The sequence below is a fragment of the Barbus barbus genome (assembly GCF_936440315.1).
Source record: "Barbus barbus genome assembly, chromosome: 3".
Lineage (NCBI taxonomy): Eukaryota > Metazoa > Chordata > Actinopteri > Cypriniformes > Cyprinidae > Barbus > Barbus barbus.
Genome location: NC_136731.1, coordinates 43,240,190 through 43,260,304, shown reverse-complemented (window position 1 = coordinate 43,260,304; position 20,115 = coordinate 43,240,190). Strand labels below are relative to the sequence as shown.

At 35.2% G+C, this 20,115-nt stretch overlaps 2 protein-coding genes across 2 annotated transcripts in view; both read right to left on the bottom strand.

Annotated features, from left to right (window-relative positions):
• Positions 1-3,652: 3,652 nt before the first annotated feature.
• The window catches only part of LOC306859019 (uncharacterized protein), a gene marked incomplete at its 3' end in the record, with an annotated part of 53,853 nt that continues 37,390 nt past the window's right edge, over positions 3,653-20,115 (bottom strand). The window contains exons 9-12 of the mRNA XM_079399830.1: positions 9,535-9,776; positions 7,342-9,286; positions 4,428-4,507; positions 3,653-4,305 (exon numbers count right to left, since the gene is read on the bottom strand). Of these exons, the coding sequence (XP_079255956.1) occupies positions 3,653-4,305; positions 4,428-4,507; positions 7,342-9,286; positions 9,535-9,776 (2,920 nt within the window). The remainder of the gene's footprint in view (positions 4,306-4,427; positions 4,508-7,341; positions 9,287-9,534; positions 9,777-20,115) is intronic.
• On the bottom strand, positions 11,747-13,906 carry LOC306852330 (GTPase IMAP family member 9-like). The gene is made up of 3 exons (XM_079389065.1): positions 13,795-13,906; positions 12,707-12,739; positions 11,747-12,475 (listed from the first exon to the last, which is right to left on the bottom strand). Exons 1-3 carry the CDS (start codon positions 13,811-13,813, stop codon positions 11,778-11,780), a joined length of 750 nt encoding a protein of 249 aa, XP_079245191.1. The 5' UTR covers positions 13,814-13,906; the 3' UTR covers positions 11,747-11,777.

Genomic DNA, 20,115 nt, shown 5'->3' with positions numbered 1-20,115 from the left:
TCAATCATCTGAGGAATCTGCTGATCCTGTTCAGTGATCCTCAAATTCACATTAAACACAATGAGAAAAGCATGAGGTCCAGGGCTGGATAAATAAACACTCTTCATGATCTCTTTCATTAACTCCTCAGGGCTCATCTCTCTGTCGAATAATCCAGGAGTATCAACTACAGACATTTTTCTTCCTGAAACAGTGATGTGTTTCTCTGAACATTCACTGGTTTCTGATTTTGTGTCAGGTGTAGATTTAAACGCCTCCTGTCCCAGTATTGTGTTTCCAGCTGAACTTTTCCCAGCACCACTTTTACCCAGAATAACAAACCTCCTGCATGAAAGAATGTCATCCTGCACACTGATGGCAATACTTTTCCAAGGATTTTGGGAGACTGTATAAAAAAGAAAAACGATTACAAAACATCCACTTTTTTCACCCTGCAATGTAATTTTGTGCTAAATAATATATTATTATTATTATATATTATACTAAGACACTACAGTTAACATCCAGCAAAAATTAATTGTGCAGGCAGATAAAAGAGAAAGAATATCACTATTGCCTAAATTACTGCTTTGGTTTACTGCATTTCTTTCAGATTTATTTATGTTTAGCTGCTCTTTTTTAATTATTACCCTAGAAAAATCTGTAAAAATACTGTAAAAGAATGAATTAAATATTCTAATTATTTTGAATGAATAAAGCCTAAGTCCTTCATGTCTAATGCAAACCTTCTCTTCAGATTTGGTTAAAACAGACTTACTATTCTTTAAGTTGTTCTGGAAAACTTTATTTATCAGAGATTTCACTTGGCCACTTGCTCCTCTCTTCTTGTTGTTGAACACATGGAATCTGCCCTCATATTTCTGAGTAAGTTCCTTCAAGAACTGAGTCTCATTAATGATTTTATTTATCTTCTTGTTTTCATATTCCAGTTCGTCTCCTCCGGTGAAGAGAATCCAGATTTTATTCATGTGTTGCTCTCCCAGCAGCTCCTCAATCTTCTCCACGGTTTCTTGATCTTCTTGTGTGAATCTGTCCGACCGAAGAACCAGGAGAAACGCACACAGGCCTGATTCACATTTCTGGAAAACCTCCTGATATTTACAAAGCTCTTCCTCACTCGCTGCACCAGAAAATCCTGGTGTGTCATAAACAATGATCGATAATCCACAAACATCACCGACTTCAATAGCAACATCTTGAGTGTCAGATTTGTAGCTTTTCATTATACTAAATGCTTCTCGTCCCAGTATTGTGTTCCCTGTTGAACTTTTCCCAGCCAGTGTTCTTCCCAGCAAGACTATATTCAAACACACTTTTGGCATTAAGTGTGTTCCCTCCATTTTTACTCCGTAACCTAGAAATAAATAACATCAACATGGTGTAAGAAAAAAACACACACACACATTGAATAATTTAGGTCCATGTATGCTTCTGATCATGTATTTTCCTGTTTGGAAAGGAATAACAAGAAACCCAAAGATGGTTCTTTTTTTAACAAACTGAAAATAAGATTTTATTTTGGTTTCTCATTTTTTGATTGAGCACAAATTGGATTATGGCTTCTATATTTAATTCGCACATGTGGGCAGCAAACATGCCTTTCACCTGAATTTCTTAATTCAGTTGATAAGGCACTACCAATTTGTTTATAATCTATTTAAATAAAGCTGCAAACCAGTATTTAATAATAATCAATTAATTAAGTGTTTTTCTTTAAAAATTAGCTATTCCTTACATTTTCTAATGGCTTTTATAAATTGTGTGATGTCACATTTAATACTCCATTAGTACACAGCTTTCTTTAATACTTGATTCTAATTGGTCAATCGCCAGATTTACGATCTGATATTTCCTGATTATGACTCTTGTCAATAGACGGTTTCATCGGGCGCACACACCTGGCCTGAAGTTAACCTCTGGTCTGTGTTTGTTTATCGGTCTGGTTAGTGGCGCTGGCTACAAATGCAGTTAAAGTTAAAGTGATGAGTAATGAAGTTGGGCTCAGGTTGTTGTGCTGTGGGATGTGTTTCCCATACATTTATATATTTGTGGCAACACTCCACGATATCCAACCTGACCGATTTTCCAAAAGGCTTCGTTGAATAAACATGAGCACGTTTGAAAATAAAAACAAGGCACGGGTGTTTTTATAGCACTGTATTTCTGAGGGAAGAAAATTTTCGATGCCATTTTTATTTAATCTTGCATGTTATATGCTTGATAAAGCAGCATTTGTGAGCAGAGCTCTGCTTTGTTTAGCTGTTACTGAGGAAACCTCTATTTCTCCAGCTTTAAAGCACCTCCTGCTGGCAGAGAATGAATTTGCATTTTCAATAAGTCCGTCTGATTTACGCAGCAAACATATTTTTCTTGTTATCAAAAAATAACCTACTCTAGAAAGACTTAGGCTAGCTGTTGTTATTGATTCTATTTGGATGTCTACCGGAATGTAAAGTTAGAGCCACAAAAGCGTGCATGCGCAGTAACGTTTATGTTGTTTGCCGTTGAAACCGTCGAGTGAAAGTTAGTGAGGTACAAACAACTTCAAATCAAAACATTGTTTTGCATTCAGTTATATATCTTTGTACTATGGTTGTACAACATAACTAAAATGACAGCAAATTTTACCACCAATAAAAATCTATTTAAATCTGGAAAACTATCTGTATGTTATGGAAACTTGTTTCTGCCATGGAATAAAAATAATAATAACAATAAAATATTATCACAACTTTTTATCTCACATTTCTGGCTTTATAACATGCAGTTGCGACTTTATATCACATAATTTGTATCACATAATATATGTATATAAGAATTGCAATATTACATCACAAAATTCTGAGTAAAAAGTCACAATTGTGAGTAAAAAAAAAGTCACAATTATTGGTGGAAACAAGCTTCCATAGTATATATGGTTTCATTATATCATCTCATCATCTCGTCTTTTCTACACAAATCACTGCTGAATTAATTACAAACACAGTTTATCAAATGTACAATTTTCTGTCAAATTCACTTACTTTTGGGGTGAAAAACATCTGGACTGATTGCCACTGCAAAACACAACAGAAAAACTGTTTGTGAATCTGGTAAGCCTTACTGTATATGGACTATACTGTGTGTCAAAGCATAATCTCTGTTGCTGTCAAATCATTTAATGGACTTACTGTTGGGACGAGGTAAATCTGGACTGCTCCTGCCTGCTGCAAAACACAAACTGTTAAGTGTTCTTTGTTGATCTGGTGAGTCACAATTATTTCACTGGATACTTTAGATGTTGAATTACTTTTTTCAAAGTGATATAACACTCAATGTACCAGTGTTTTACTTTTCTGTTTAATTTCTGTTTTTCTGTTTTAATGTAATTCAACTTGAGTAAAACACAATCTAATCTGCACCCTTTAACACTGAAGTGGCAAATCTTGTTATTTTTAAATAGATTTTGCAGAACAACAGACTACATGCGTTATATTTACAGAATGTATTCACCAGTTTTGAAGGAATTCAAAAAAGTACTTACAACTCCACTAAAATAGTTTTATGAGTTTTATGATTAAGAGCAACAATATATTTTTGTATTTCTTATATTGGATTCAGATACAGCACTGAAGAAACCTTTAGCATGCTACTATACATATTTTGCTGTTAATCAAAGCTCACCTTTTTCTTGCTGTTTTCTCTGAACATCTTCATACATCTGATTACTGTAATGTCCTCCTCCGTTCTGCTCTATCATTGTGTCAATCTTCTGCAGCAGACCATTCACCTGCTCTCTGTTATTCTGATCTTTATTGTTGAAGATGTGAACTCTGCCTCCGCACTCATCAGCTATAACCCTTAACCTACTGTTCTCTTTAATGAGATCCTCTACAGAGCTTTCTTCCAGCTGATCTCCATGAGTGAAGAGAAGGATAGAGTATTTTAACACTTCTTCTCCAAACATCATCTCAATCATGTGAGGAATCTGCTGATCCTGTTCAGTGAATCTCGTGTAAACAGGAAAGACAATGAGAAAAGCATGAGGTCCAGGACTGGATAAATATACACTACTACCTATCTCTGTCATTGACAAGTAACTGAATCCAGGAGTATCGACTACAGACACGGATCTGCCTGAAACAGTGGCGTGAGCAGCTGAACATTCACTGGTTACTGATCTCATTCTTAATGAAGATCTGAACACTTTCTCTCCCAGTATTGTGTTTCCAGATGCACTTTTCCCTACACCACCATTACCCAGCAGCACAATCCTTATGGATGAGAAACTGTCATCAGGGATTTCTTGCAGTGGTGTTTTTGACACTGCAGAGAAAAAAGGAAACCAATTACTTATTTTATCTCAACATGTATATTACATGCTTAACAAACTTTACTGATAAACCACAGCTCAATCAATCAATTCAGTAACGGATCTACTTCATTACAGAACTGATCTCTGGTGTTGCCTGCTTTCTTTCTCCATTTTCCAAAATCAAAAAGAGTTATTTCATTGCCACAGTTAATACTGGAGAAATTATCCAAAATAATACAAAAAATACTCAGAAAACAGATCACACAATACCTTCACACAGACGAGAACTGTGACACTTACAGGTTCACCACACAACTAATTATTAACTCCAAATGTAAACTATACTACCATCCAGCTCTGTTTTCAGCCAACTGAAAACATAAATTTTGTTCATTTCTGTAAAACTGCTTCGATTCAGGGTTATGAGCAATAGAAATAACAGTGAAGGGTGAACCATATTACATAAGGATTCAGAATAAAGATATCTGAATTTAAAAACAACAAATTAAAAATTTTAAGACACTCCTCTTCCAAAAATGAACTGCTCATTTAAAATCATAAAATATCAGTGAATCAAAACTATAATCACATTTTAGCTCAATTAGTGGACTTGCTGCTGGAGCTGTGTTTTGTCTGCTGCAAAACAAAGTAGCCTAGTCAGTCTGATGAACACTAAGAGATTTTACAATATATAGGAATCAAATGCATTTAAGTATTAAGTAGGTTCTTTTGTCGATTCATGCCAATTGTAAACAATGAGGTTAAAAACCTTAATGATTACTGATTTAGAATTTCATTGGATTCTGATACATTTAGCATTTATTTTATTGTCACTTTAACATTTATGAACCGAAAGTAAATAAATGGTTGACATGAATTAACTGAGCAAATGTAAATAGACCAGTGCCCCTTTGTGGATTAACAAATTATTACAAATGAAAACAAGTTCCAAGTTTTAAAGGTCACATTCTAAGTCCAGATGTCAGTATATATAGGACAGAGAAAATTTAGTCTCTGACTAAAATATGATGATATAAAGAAAACAGTAAAAAAATGTGTAACATTTTTGACAGTTAATTTAAATTTCAGAAAGTTCAGCAAAACATATGTCACAGAATATATATTCTATTATTTCTAACACCCCCCATTCAAAGATAAAAAGTATCCATCTTACACTACAGTGAAATAAATACTGTTTCAAGACCACAGACCAAATAGTATATAGTGTATTTAATGTTACAGGGCTTAAATATACAGATAATGATGAACTGAAACAGAACAGATGTGGGATCTAATTAATCAAAAACCATGAAAACTGACGAGGGAACTCAGGTAAAAGAGAACAGAGAGAAAACAAATCCAAACCAGATTAAAAAAATCAGTACATATTACAGTAATATTACGTGATTTTAAAATGAATCAGAATAAAGATATCTGAATTTAAAAACAACAAATTTAAAGAAACATTTGAAGACACCCCTCTTCCAACAATGAACTGCTCATTAAGAAGCATAACATATAGGTGAATTACACTAAGTAATCAATATTATAAAACTATAATCACATTTTAGCTCATTTAGTGGACTTACTGTTGGAGCGATCAGTCTCTGCGCTGCTTCTGGATGCTGCAAAACAAACCGTTTGTCAAACTGATGAACATGCAATACATCAGAAAACAGGCCTTGAATTGTACTTCTAATTATATTTTAGGATGTAGCCTATCCTAAAATATAGGTTTCTGGTGTAGAACCAAACTTTGTTCATCTTAATTTAGATGTTAAATCCATATACGCGATACATATCTGAGGAAAAATACATTGTTGGTCGGCGCCACCTAGCTTGCAGGCGAGAATTAGCAGAAGGCGAAGATTCGTTTCGCGCTCGGTGTGGAGAGGCCTTAAGACTGGTTTTGTGGTCCAGGGTACATATATGAAAGTACATTTTTATCTTGCAATGCTCCAAATAATCACACAAAGCTACAACATCAAATGTGTAAAACCAAACTTTAATAGTGATATTAATATAAGAATCATGAATCAAACAATATAAGAATCAAACAATTATGTCATCATCAATCAAATTAAATATATATTTTTGTTAATTTATCACATACTTCTACCTTTGACCAATACATTCACAAACATAACCTGTAACATGTTAGTCTACCTCAGTTACAGTGAAAGTAAAACAGCAATATCAAATTTCAAACATTTACTGTAGCAAAATGTTTTATTTGAGTCAAGGAGGAGAAGTGTTAAGCAGCCAGTGAGCACTCAAAATTGACCATATATTCAGACTGCAGCCTAATTGCATGCCATATTATTGTGAAATAAATCGTTTTATCAGTAAGGATGATTTAGTATAAAAATAATTATGTATTAACTCACATCCAGTTGATTTATTTTAATAGCTCTTAACACTTACAAATTATGAAGTGATGCATTTGAGTCTCATAATAACACACAGCAGCGTGACGTGCGTGCACTAAATAGGCTAAAGCTTGCCGCTGATGTCCTGAAGCACGCTTCAGCTTCCACTCTCCGTACAAATGATTGGATATACGCCTAATAGCGCACATTTATCTAGGTTAAATGTTTAAACTAACATTTTGATATGCTTTAAGTATTTCATATCTATAGTAGATAAGTCGTAATTACAACATCGTATGACATTCTCATATGATGCTCATAAGTTTCTTCAAATATTGTGTCTCATAACAGCAAATCAGTAAAATAATAAAAATTGCACTACGATAGATCTCCATGATTAGCCTGTTTTTGCATTTCCTGTTTCTCCTGCTTGAGAATTCCTGTCTCATGAATGGATGACCTTAGCACACGTGGGGTTTTGTTTACAATTTCTGGTTCACTTGCAAAAAGGGCAGTGTGAATGCGAACAAAACAAATCCACATTGTATTTGGTCCGGACCAAAGCAAGTGAAATAGCGGACTTTCCTGGTGTGAATGCACCCTAAAATAATAATAGTAATTAAAAAAAAAAAAAAACATAAATAGTAAGTCTTCTCTTCAAATTTGTAAAAATGTCACAGAATGACACAGCTGCATTTATCACTCAAACGTTCAACTACTTGTAGCAGCTCTTGCATTTCTTCTTCTCTCTGGTCTCTCAGGTTTTGATAGAGTTTTTCCAGTAATTTATGTTGTCTCTGTTGCTCTTCCAGCATCTGTTGGAGCTCCTGAATGTGCTGCTCTTTTCTCTCTCTGAAATCCTTCAGTTCTTCTGCTTGTTTTCTGGCTTCATCTTGATATTTCTTCATTATGACTTGTATTTTCTCTTCATAGTTCTTATTTATTTCATATCGCTCTTTCTCTTCTCTTTCTTTTCTCTCCCTCTCTTCTTTATTTCTTCTGTTGATCTCAAATTCTCGCACTTGTTTAAGACCTTCAATCAGTTTCGTCAATCTCTTTCTCTCTTCCTCTCGTCTCTCATCATCTGCTCGGTTTCTTCTCTCCCACTCCATTTTCCTGTTTTGCTCCAGTTGTTCATAATGTCTTTTCATTTCAGTTATCTTTTCTTCATATTCTCTCTCTTTTACTTCTTGTTCTCTTCTCTGTTTCATTCTCTCATATGGTATTTTTTGTCTTTCTTCTTCTCTCTCTCTTTCAAATCTCTCTCTCATTTTCTCCAGTTCTTCTTGTTTTTCTCTCAGTTGTTCCTTGTGTTTCTCTTTTCTCTTTCTCTCTTCTTCTTCTCGTTCTCTCATCTGTCGTTTCTTTTCATCCTCCCATTCTTTCTGCTGTTGTCTAATTTCCTCTTGAATCTCCTTTTTTTCATTTTCAGCCTCTTGTATTTTTCGTTCCCATTTCTGTTTCTCCTCCTCTTCTTCTTTATTCCTCCTTTTCTCCTCAGCCTCCCTTCTTTTATCTTCCTCTTCATGTTTCATCTGTAATTCGGCCATAATACACTTTTGCTCATGTTTCATCTTTTCTTGTTCTTGTCTGTATTTCTCTTCTCTCGTTACATCTTCTTCTTCTCTTTCTTTTTGCTGTTTTTCATACTGTAATCTCTGATTTTCCATCTTTTTCTTCATCTCTTCTATTTTTTGATGATATTCATCTCTTTGCTGTTTTTCTTCTTCTGATCGTTTCTGGTTTTCAGTCTCTCGTTTCTTCTGTTCTCTTTTCTCTTTTTCTTCAAACTCCTTTCGGAGTTTTTCCAGTTTTTCTCTAAATTGATTCTGCATTTCTATTTTCTCCTCATCCGCTCTTTCTTTCTCTTCCTCAAGTTTCTTCTTCAGGTTTTTCATGTCCATCTCATATCTAGCTTGTAACTCTTCTTTCTGAGCCTGAATTTCTCTTTCTTTATCTTTCAGTATTTCCTCCATCCTCTTTTTAATGGACATCTCTGCCTCCTCAAACATGCTGTTAGTGAAGTATCGACCCTCATTAGTATTTCTCACCTCTTCTATCATGTTTAACAGTTGAATCACTTGTGTTTTGTCTTGTTTTTCTCTGTTATTGAAAACCAGGAATCTGTTTCCACAATCTCTGATCAGTTTCTGGAGTTCTGCAGACTTACTTTTCTTCACATAATCTTCTATAGATTCACCCTCAAGATCGTCTCCTCTAGTGAACACAAGGATGCTGAACTGAGCAGCTTTTGGACCAAAGATCTTCTTTATCAGATCCACAGTGTCCGTCTCCTCTTTGGTGAATCGTCCCACACTCAACACAATGACAAACACATGAGGTCCAGGTGACGACAGAGAAACACATTTCACTATTTCTTCTATCACTTGATCATTTGACAGAGTCGTGTCAAAGAGTCCTGGAGTATCAACAACAGCTACTGATCGACCAGCAACTTCACCAACTCCTTTTTGAGAAACAATCGTCACTGAATCTGTGCTTATCTGGCTCTGAAACTCATTTCTTCCCAGAATAGTGTTTCCTGTTGCACTCTTCCCACTTCCTGTCCTCCCAATCAACACAATCCTCAAACACTCCTGATCATCTGCTTCATCTTTAGCACCTGAAAATCAAGCAACAGTTTCATGTATTGATATCATGCAGGTTTAGGTTTGGTGTTTGTCATTACAGAGTGAGAAATAGCTTGATTGTGTATGTGAGTCTGAATAACTCAAAATGAATGGGGAAGGGATTCAGACTATTAAAGGCTGTTTGAATAACTCAAAAATTAATTCATGAGTTAGACATTGCTAGCTCTGATTCTACATTCCTATGAAGTTGCAAACACCAAAATTGAAAACAATCACTCACCATATGACTGCATTTTCAGTTTTAGCTCTTTGATTTCATCTTCCATTCTCTTCAGTTCTGTCTTATGTTGCTCCTCCAGTTCATGTCTGGCTCTGTTCTCCTGAGCTTTCACATACATCTGAAGTGAATAGGGTTCATTCGTCATGTTCTCTATATAATCTAGTAGATCTGGGATCTGTCTTGAGTTTTCAGGGTCATTTAACCCAATCACTCTGTACTGACCTCCACAACGACTGATTAACCTCTGAGATTCTGGGCTGGACTTGACTAAATCTGTCACTGGTCCTTCAACAGAGAGACTGGAGATAAAGAATAGCATGAAGTGCTCTCTAGAGTCAAATACTCTCTGGATTTCCTCTATTTCTGCTTTGTCTTCATCAGTCAGTGGAGCATCAGGAACTATTAGGATGAAAACATGAACTCCAGGATCACAGAGAGACACACAGTGGATAGTCTGATGCATCACTTCCTCCTCTGAGAGACGATTGAGAGCTGGAAGCTGCACCAGACTGATCTGACGACCATGAATTATCTTCTTTTTCTTCACACACACTTTATTGCTCTCTATCGGATGGGAAAGATTTGTCTTTTTCCCTCGTAAAAGTTTTGACACAGAGGCTGTAAGTGATCCGTTACTTCCACACAACACCAGGTTCAGCTTCTGTTTCTCATGAAAATGCACTGAAAGTGAAATATATAAGATACATTAGACTCAAGACACTTTGTTACTGTACACTTCCTTAAAAACGTTTTTTACTACCGTCAAGTCATCTGGGGTTACATAGGGAGAAAAAAATAAAATAAGAACTTAGATTTCTCCAAGAATCTCTAAGAGTTCTTATAGATTTAGTCTGTCTAATGTCTCTGTGTAGACCATACTGTCTTTGTCGATTTGTTGTAATGTGTCATCTGCATACAAAACTATCCCAGGATTATTACGATTAACAGCAAAAGTAATGTTTGGAAATGTAAAGTGATATTTCCTTCTGGTATAGTTAAGCAAAAGGTATGATGGAAAATCATACATGCCTGAGACTTTTGTGTTGTATGCATGAATTAATCAGTTTAAATCATTGTTGTGCAAATCCATTAAAGTAACTTGCAATTATACCTTAAAAGTCAAAATAATATAATTTTTTTTTTTTACTTTATAATAATGTCAATATACATATCTGACAGTCAGACACATCCATTCAGATATAGTGATGCTTAATTACTTTTTGTTTTGAAGATTATTGGTTCAGCACACCATAGTAGCTTTAATGACAGATTGTGATGTAACTGGTCTATGTTATATCAACATTAATGGTCAGTTTATAGGGATTTAAAAAACAAATAGTTCTAGTTCTGTGTTCTGATATGATTGATTTAATTTATATATTCTGGTCTTAACACTTAACACAATTTAAGATATTTTTAATGAAAACCGGGAGGTTTGTGACTGTCCCATTGACTGCCAAGTAATTCTCACTGTCAGTGGTTCAATCTGAATTTTATGATGCGACGAGAATACTTTTTGTACGCAAAGAAAATAAAAATAATGACTTTTTCAACAATTTCATTAGGGGTTTTGTAACCTTTAAATAATGTCATAATCATGACAGGAAACGGGACATTTTAATGTTCTTTAGAATATTCAAAAAATTAATTTTTATATATATTTTGGAATGAATTAATAAATAAAATTAGTAGAACGATCAAGACATGTTTTGGTCACCTTCAAATGTTCTCTACAGGACATTTAATATTCCTAGAATATTACAAATTATTGTTCAGATAACATTATATTTGGGGTAAAAAGAAAGTTGGTAAAACATTGTAAGAAACTATTTTGTAACATTAAAATAGAGCTACAATCACGATCAAGAAAACGGGATTTTCGACATTTTAGAAACATTTCAAAATGTTCTCAAAATTTTTTATTTTTTTATAATATCCTAAAGTTATCCCAAAATAACCAGAATGTAATGCTTTGGTGTTTTTTGCATGAATAAATTAAAATGAGTGATGAAATTTGTCTTTAATTTTCAGTCTGCCTTTTTCAAGGTAGGCTAAAGTGTCCACAAGAGGGAACTATGCTATTATAAATAGGCTGTTTTCTTTATTATGTGACTCTTCGGAGTGAGTGAAAGCTGTGTTTGTCTGTCCTCGCTTTTTGAGATTAAAAAGTCATTATTTATGGACGCCACTTTGTGATCATTCAACACCGACAGCACAGTGGCCCAGGTAGAAACACCACAGTTTTAAACTCTACCTTCATCACTTCTCTCTTTCTGGATCTCTTTGTGTTTTTCATCATATTTGTGGTGAAAGCTCTCTTCATTTCCATCCTCTGATCTGCTCTGCTCTTCATCCACTGCTGTTCCTGTAACATCTTCATATATTTCACATGTGAGATGTTCTTCCTGGTTTCCCTTGAGTATCTTTTCAACACTCTTGAATACGTCAGTGTGCCATTCTGATTTTTCTTTTACAAGCTGCAGATGTCTTCCTCCACACTCCTTTATTAACTGATGAATAGCTGTATGCTTTATCGTAGGACTCGTGTGTGACTCGTAAGTCTCTTCTTCATCACTCGTGATCACTATGGTGCGTTTAATTGCCTCTTCACTGAATTCTTTCAGGACAGTTTTCACTCTCCACAGGTGCTCCTCAGAGAAATCTTTATACTGCACTATGATTATGAAGACATGAGGTCCTGGATCAGACAGATACACACACTCTCTCACTGTCTGTGTGATCTGATGATCTGAGATGTTTGTCTCGAGCAGCTGAGGACTGTTGATGACCATCACATGTCTGTCCTTCAGTCTTCTTACAACTCTCTCTACAACATCTGGAGGAGCTCCACTGTCAAACGCTGCTCGTCCTAATATGAAGTTTCCTACTCGTCTGTTTTCTGACAAGTTCTTTCCCATCAGGACAATCCTCAGATCGCTCACTGAAACACACAACACATTCCTCACAGGAGAAAAGGACTATTGCACTTGATGCTTGTACATGAACATATGTCTTATTTAGCATTAACAACACTGAAAATTGTAAAAAAAATAAAAAAAATAATAATTATTATTATTTTCATCTTTGCTGTGTGTTAAATAGCTCAGAAGATTTATCATTAAACTAACACATCTCGCTTTGCTGTTTGTGTCAAATCATTTAATTAACTTACTTTCAGGGGGGATTTGTAGACTATTTCTGTCTGCTGCAAAAAATACAAAACAAAACAACACAAACTGTTAGTGACCTGGTGGAAATTATTTTGTGAACAAGTTTCTGATATTAATTACTAAAATTATTTCATATGTGACCCTGGACCACAAAACCAGTCTTAAGTGTATTTTTTTATTGAGATTGGTAAATCAGCTTTCCATTGATGTATGGTTTGTTAGAATCAGACAATATTTGGCCGAGATACAACTATTTGAAAATCTGGAATCTGAGGGAGCAAAAAAATCTAAATATTGAGAAAATCACCTTTAAAGTTGTTCAAATGAAGTTCTTAGCAATGCATATTACTAATCAAAAATTAAGTTTTGATATATTTACGGTAAGAAATTTACAAAATATCTTCATGGAACATGATATTTACTTAATATCCTAATGATTTTTGGCATAAAATAAAAATGGATAATTTTGACCCATACAATGTATTTTTGGCTTTTGCTACAAATATACCCCAGCGACTTCAGACTGGTTTTGTGCTCCAGGGTAACATATATGAATACAGAAATATCAACAACTTTTAAAGACAGCTGAAGACACATCTTTTCTTGGTGCATATAACTCATAAAGGCATTTCTATTTTAATGCATTATTTAAGAAAAAAAAAACACTTCTACACTTCACTTGTTCTCTAACTTGTGCTTGTGTCAATTCATCAGTTTTTAACTTTAACAGCGTTGAGTATTAATAAACAAACATGCCTGAAAAAAAGAAGAAACCCAAAATAACAAGCGAATTCGTGAGGTACTCAAATTTCTGTATTACTCCATAGACCATAAACAACACAACATACCATTACTGACAGCACAACTGCGCAGAACTCAAACACAGACAGGCGTCACATTTAAAGTCCGCTTAAAGACAGGCTACATTATTGCTTTCTCTCCCGGTGTAGCCAATACTTTAAGCAAGAACGCCCAACTGCTGAAACAATTTAACGAAGGACGACCACTTGACTAAGTTAGATTCTGATGGATAATTTAAGACATTTTTAACATGCAAGAACACACATGGCTTATTAAACTCAAATCTTACCTAATCGTATGTGCGCCATGAATCCAAGTGGCCTTTATGTATCGCTGCCTTGTGACACCAGTAAGCGGACACCTTAAAGTCTGTGGGGTTATGAATACTTTCTATAAAACCCATGTGAAGCTACAGGTCCGCCCACTTGGAGCTGGATCAGAGCTTTCACTTGGCGTCGCGTCAAACCCTCAGGAACGCCCACCTGCTTTCGTCCATTGACCGCCAGCTAGTTTTACAGTGTTTACTAATGTCACCGTGATATTAAAAGCTCAAATGAAGTACACGCTTTTATTATGATGCATATTACTTACAAATGAACAGATGAGCCCAAAATATGAGCGCAATATTCATTCATTATTCATTGTCATAAGGTGTATATCAAATTTGATCTTTTAATACCACTGTTTTAGTATATTAAGACACTTTATGAGTTTTACACGTCATTAGAATTGTAGGCTATTATGTTAAAAAAAAAAAAAAACCTGCTGCACTAGCAATAAACATGTAGAATAATGCACCATAAACATGTTTGCCAACAGAATCGCAAAGTACATTTTAAGCAAATCAACGAGTGAATTACCCACTGTTTTAAAATATCTGTTGGACATTCAAGTTAAACGCGCAGGCACACAAACACATTTAGTAACGTTAAATATTACTGAAAATGGCATTAAGTGATGTTTTATAAACGCACGCACGCACAGATAATTAACACGGCCAATTCATCATTATATGTTATGACCACAGTATTATGTAATAACATTTTCATGAGAGGTTTAAATGTTTTAAAAACCTGATTAAAGCAACTACACATACTGTAAGTTATTTAACGAAATATGAGCGCCACAAACATTATGATGGTACACAGACTTCCACATTACAGGATTATATAGACAGATATTTAGATTTGAATTGATTTAATAAACTGTGGTCTAATTTCGGCGTTACAGTGATATTCGTGCCATCTCTCTCCACTGGTGTACGTTTTCAGAGTCCCACACTTTACTGTGTAACTTATATGCATGTGATCCCTTGATTAGTTATTCATTCAGATATCATAATTCATATATTCAAAATCTGAACGTGTTAAAAACCTGTCACTCATGAATCATCTGCTGATCCCTAATGATTGGCTACACTGCAAAAAAAGAAGAAGTTGAGCCAACTTAAAATTTTAAGGCAACCAACTTCAGCAGATTTGGAGTTTTATCAACTTGTTGTTTTAAGTTTATACAACAAAAAGTTGAGAATCTCCTACAAAAATAAGTTGAGAGAACTCAAAAATCCGCTGAAGCTGCTTGCCTTAAAATTTTAAGTTGGCTCAACTCTTCTTTTTTTTGTTACAGTGTACAAGTGCGGCTGTCAACATCAGCATCAGCCGCCTCTGTAGTGTGTGTGCGAGTTTATTAACGTTGTGATGAGTGAAGTACATGCGGAAAAGATGAACTGAAGAGTGATTTTTATTATAATAATCTTAGTCCAGATAAATTACAGATCATTCTTGTTTAAATGCATTTGTTGCAGTAAAGAAACAACTAAAATGTAGCATTTTCATGATAATCTTTTTTTTTTTTTTTTTTTCTCAAATATGTTTAAACAGCATTTTATCCAAGTTTCACAATTGCTGGCCCACTGTAAACCCCGATAAGTTGACAGAACACAAAACAATTAATTTATTTTTTTGAGTTAATAAACGGAAACATTAGGCCTATGTTTTCAGAAGTTAAATATATCTATTACACATTACTTGTAGTTTTTGTTTATGGTATAATTAAAAGTTTTCATTAAGGTCTACTCAAATATTTTTGTAATTATTATTATTTGTGCCATTGTATTAAGTTAACAATACTTATAAAAAGATAACTGATATTATTATTATTATTATTATCATTATTTTCAAAAATACAGTTAAAATACATCTTTATCCTGAAATCAAAGAAAAGAACATGTCAAACTTTAATCCTCCATCAAAAACATTCAAACTTAATTCCTTATAAGAGATTTAAAATATGGAAAAATAACAATTCTGCTTTGTGGTACTCTTTCTGTTTAAAGAAGATTTTATGATCACTGTCAGTTTCTGTACATAATAGGTACATCTAAAAAAAATGAATATCGTGAAAAAGTTCATTTTTTCTTGTAACTTATTTCAAAAAGTGAAACGTTCATATATTTTAGATTCATTACATGTAAAGTAAAACATTTCAAAAGTTTTTTGTTTTGATTTTGATGATTAGAGCTTACAGCTAATGAAAGTCAAAAATCAGTATCTCAAAATATTACAATATTTACATTTGAGTTTAAATTAATGACCATGTCACATCCCACTCTGGAGCAGGGAAACGCGGAGGCGAGGAATTTCTCAAACTTCAGAATTTTATTAATAACTCTGGGATCACAGGAGACCAGGAGATGACGAGTTGAGATGACGATAAGACCGGACCCAGGGAAACACAGGGCTTAAGAACACAAGGAAATCAATGCAGAAGAACAGAAACAGGTGCGGACTAATTAAACAGGGCTAGGGACTAACTAAGTAATGATGACAGGGAACGAGGACAGGAACAGGAAGGCCAAATATGGACACGAGAGGAGGGGGAAACAAGACACAGGACTGACAGACCATCCCTACAGTATAAATCCCGGGTATCTCTTGTTCTCCACAATAATGAAGAAGACTACTGACTTGGCAATGATCCAGAAGACGAACATTGACGCCCTCCACAAAGAGGGTAAGTCACAGAGGGTCATTACTGAAAGCTGTGGCTGTTCACAGAGTGCTGTATCAAAGCATATTAAATGCAAAGTTGACTGGAAGCAAGAATTTGGGTAGGAAAAGGTGCACAAGCAACAGGGATGACCGCAAGCTTGAGAATACTGTCAAGCAAAACTGATTCAAACACTTGGGAGAGCTTCACAAGGAGTGGACCAGTGTTAATTTCGTTAACGAAGACGACGTCGAAAAATGTTTGTTAACGACAATTTTTTTCTGTGACTACGACGAGACGTTGACAAGCTAAACTAATATCTGATGATTAAAACTATGACAAAATGTATGCCGTTTAATTGTTAACAAGACGAGACAGGACTAGATGTAAATTTAGAAATATCGGACATTCAAAATACATGATGTCTTCATATCATCATTGAATCCATCCTCTGCACCTCAATAACTGTCTGGTTCAGCTCAGCTACCAAATCTGACCTCAAAAGACTACGGAGGGTAGTCCGGACTGCTGAGCGAATCATTGGTACAACCCTCCCCACTCTCCAAGAACTGTACTTATCCAGAGTGAGCAAAAGGGCTGGTAAAATCACTCTGGACCCCTCACATCCAGCACACAACCTCTTTGAACTGTTACCATCTGGTCGACGCTACAGAGCTCTGAGCACCAGAACGACCAGACACAGGAACAGTTTCTTCCCTCAGTCAATACATCTCATGAACACTCAATAAATAAACGTAGAACACACAACTAATACATTATCCATTCACCACACTCACTTATTTTATTTTCTCATTTCTAATTTGCACATACTTCACCTGTACATACATAGTCGCCTATATTATATATTATATATTGTGTATTTTTTATTTTTTTTGCTGCTTTGTACATTGGTTATTGGCTATTTCCTGTTATTTTGTTTCATTACCTGTGTCCTGTCCTGTTACTGTCTTTCTGTTGCACTGTGGAGCTTCTGTCACTACAACAAATTCCTTGTATGTGTAAACATACTTGGCCAATAAAGCTCATTCTGATTCTGATTCTGATTCTGATATCATCATAGGCTGTCTTTCATGTGCGTCCCTTCTCCTTGAGGGCGTCTGCACTATGTCTGCATATCTCAGGCAGGCAGCCGCAGCTGACGTCACGGGTACGGGTAGTCTAGGTTACCAAAACTCGAACTTGCGAGCTCGCTGCAACAATGGCTTCAGCATTAGGAAGGAAAAGAAGAATCGACATATGGAAGCATTTCATTTACAATTCATCTGAAGGGAAGACAGTCACAGAACACGGAGAAAAGCCCTGTGGCTATAAATTATGCAGAAAGAATACAACAAACTTAAAAAGGCATCTGAAAGCACATCACCCTGCTGTTTATGCATCCTCCGTCACGGTAAGTAAACTAACTGTGTAAAATCTTATGTAAAAACTTTTCTTAACGTTAGTTCAGTGTTACTGAATGTATCAACATAGGTAAATTCGGAAGCAATGTTGGCTTAGCCAAGAAGCGATATTTTTCTTCCAAAATACGTTTTAGCTTTCTGTTAACTAAGTTAGCTAACGTTAGTACAATTCAATTTACATGTATTTGTATAGCGCTTTTCTCAATGCTTTTTAAATCTGCTTTACAGAAGATGCATGTCTTAATTTAATAATACACGTCATGCATCTTCCGTAAAGCTGAAACCATATGTATTATGAAAAGAGCTATACACATACATGCAAACTGAATTAACATTAGATACATTTGAACTAATGTTAGCTAATACAAGTTAGCTAACTTAGTGTTATCATAGATGACTGTGTGAAAGTAATGGCCATTTCAGAAGATACAGTTCAACTTCAAGATAATAGAAATCTATAATTAATATCAGCATATGTTTAATTTCAGTTCTTTTGTAGCTTTTATGATATGTTTTTAGTGAGTAATTGCAAATCCAATCTTTCTCTTCAACCAGGTCCAAGAGAAGACTATACAAAAACAGAAACGGGGTGCAATAACACCATCAACTATACCAGTGGCATTCTCATCAGTGTCAAAATATAAAGCAGATTCGCCAGAACAAATCTGCAAAGAAAAGATGATTGCCCAGTGGATTCAACTTTTTTTATTTGTAGGTAGCAGAAGATTTTAAAGCAAGTGTTGTGTTCAAGTAATTTTTTGCAAATTATTACCTCTGCCAATAACTTTTCTATGGCACATTTTTGATCCATGTAGGGTATATAAAGGAAGGTTTAACAAACCTAAATTTGTTAATAAAAGGCTTTCTGAGCCTGTACATTTTTTGTTAAAGATTTCAAATGTTATTTTGCTTCCAAATATGTACAGCCTTAATGGTGTCACAGATGCAGACGGACTCAAAAGGTAAGTGCAATAATGTGTCTTTATTTACAGGACTTGGGTGCTGGTGATCGTGAGACAAGGTGAGTAGCTTCTTTGTCGTGAATCTTGCAGGTGTTGGGTGATAGTGCTAATCGGGTCTTTCTGCCTTGCAGGCGGGTGGAGCGTGACCGGAGAGGAGTCGGATCCCAGACAGATGATCACACACAGACGGGTCTGAAGACTGAGAGGAAGACGGGACGGAGAACAGCAGGTTAGTACACAAGGTAAGTAATCAGAGGTAATACTCATCGACTGGAGCGCTTCAGAGTAGAATCCGGCAGGTAGCAACGAGATCGGACAACTGTGGTGGCTGGGGTGAGTGCTTATGAAGTGTCTGTGATGAGGGTGATGACGAGGTGCAGGTGTGCATGATTAGAAGTCAGGTGAGGCAGATCTTGGGAGTTGAGTGACGGGGGAGCCTGGCCGTGCTGTTACAAATGGTTTTATCACATTATGTTTAAAAATACTGTACTTGAATGAACAGAACGATAGTTTAAAGTACTGTCCTCTTGAATGCACTGACAGAGTGATATGTCAGACTCGACTTTATATGTTCATCAGCCATTGCACTGACTGCGTTTGAACGTGTGTTCGTTTGTTGCACTTTTATTTGAAGTTTCAAATAAATGCTGTTTTCCACAACAGTTAAAGAATTGTTTTTTACTTGATTCTTGAACTATAATAACACTTTTATCTATCCTTAATGTATGATCCTACCTTATAAATTAGCAGACATCACAGCATATAGGCTAACTAACTAAGGAAAAGGGATATGTAAAATTGCACAAGTGCTACTGCTAGTACAATTTCTAAACAGCCTGTTACCTTGATTCAAATTTCTCAGAATTGTATTGGTCTAAAGAGAGAAAAATTATGATTATTTTTGACTAAAGACTGCATATAAAATGGCTACCAAAAGTAATGTTGGTAATTGCAGTTTGACTAAAAGTTGACAAAAATGCAATTACTTTTTGTCGGCTAAAACTAGACTAAAACTATGAAAGACAAAAATGTGACTAAGACTAGAATGCATTTTCGTCTGAAGATGAAGACTAAGACAAAATCAAAAATGGCTGTCAAAATTAACACTGGTGCGCATCACTTCATTTTAAATGGAGGCAGGGTGGAGTTACGAGGTTTTGCTGACAGTTTGAGGATCCAATGGCATTATGAGGTTTAGGCACAAACACTTTTAAATGCTTTTTATTGGTTAAATATTTG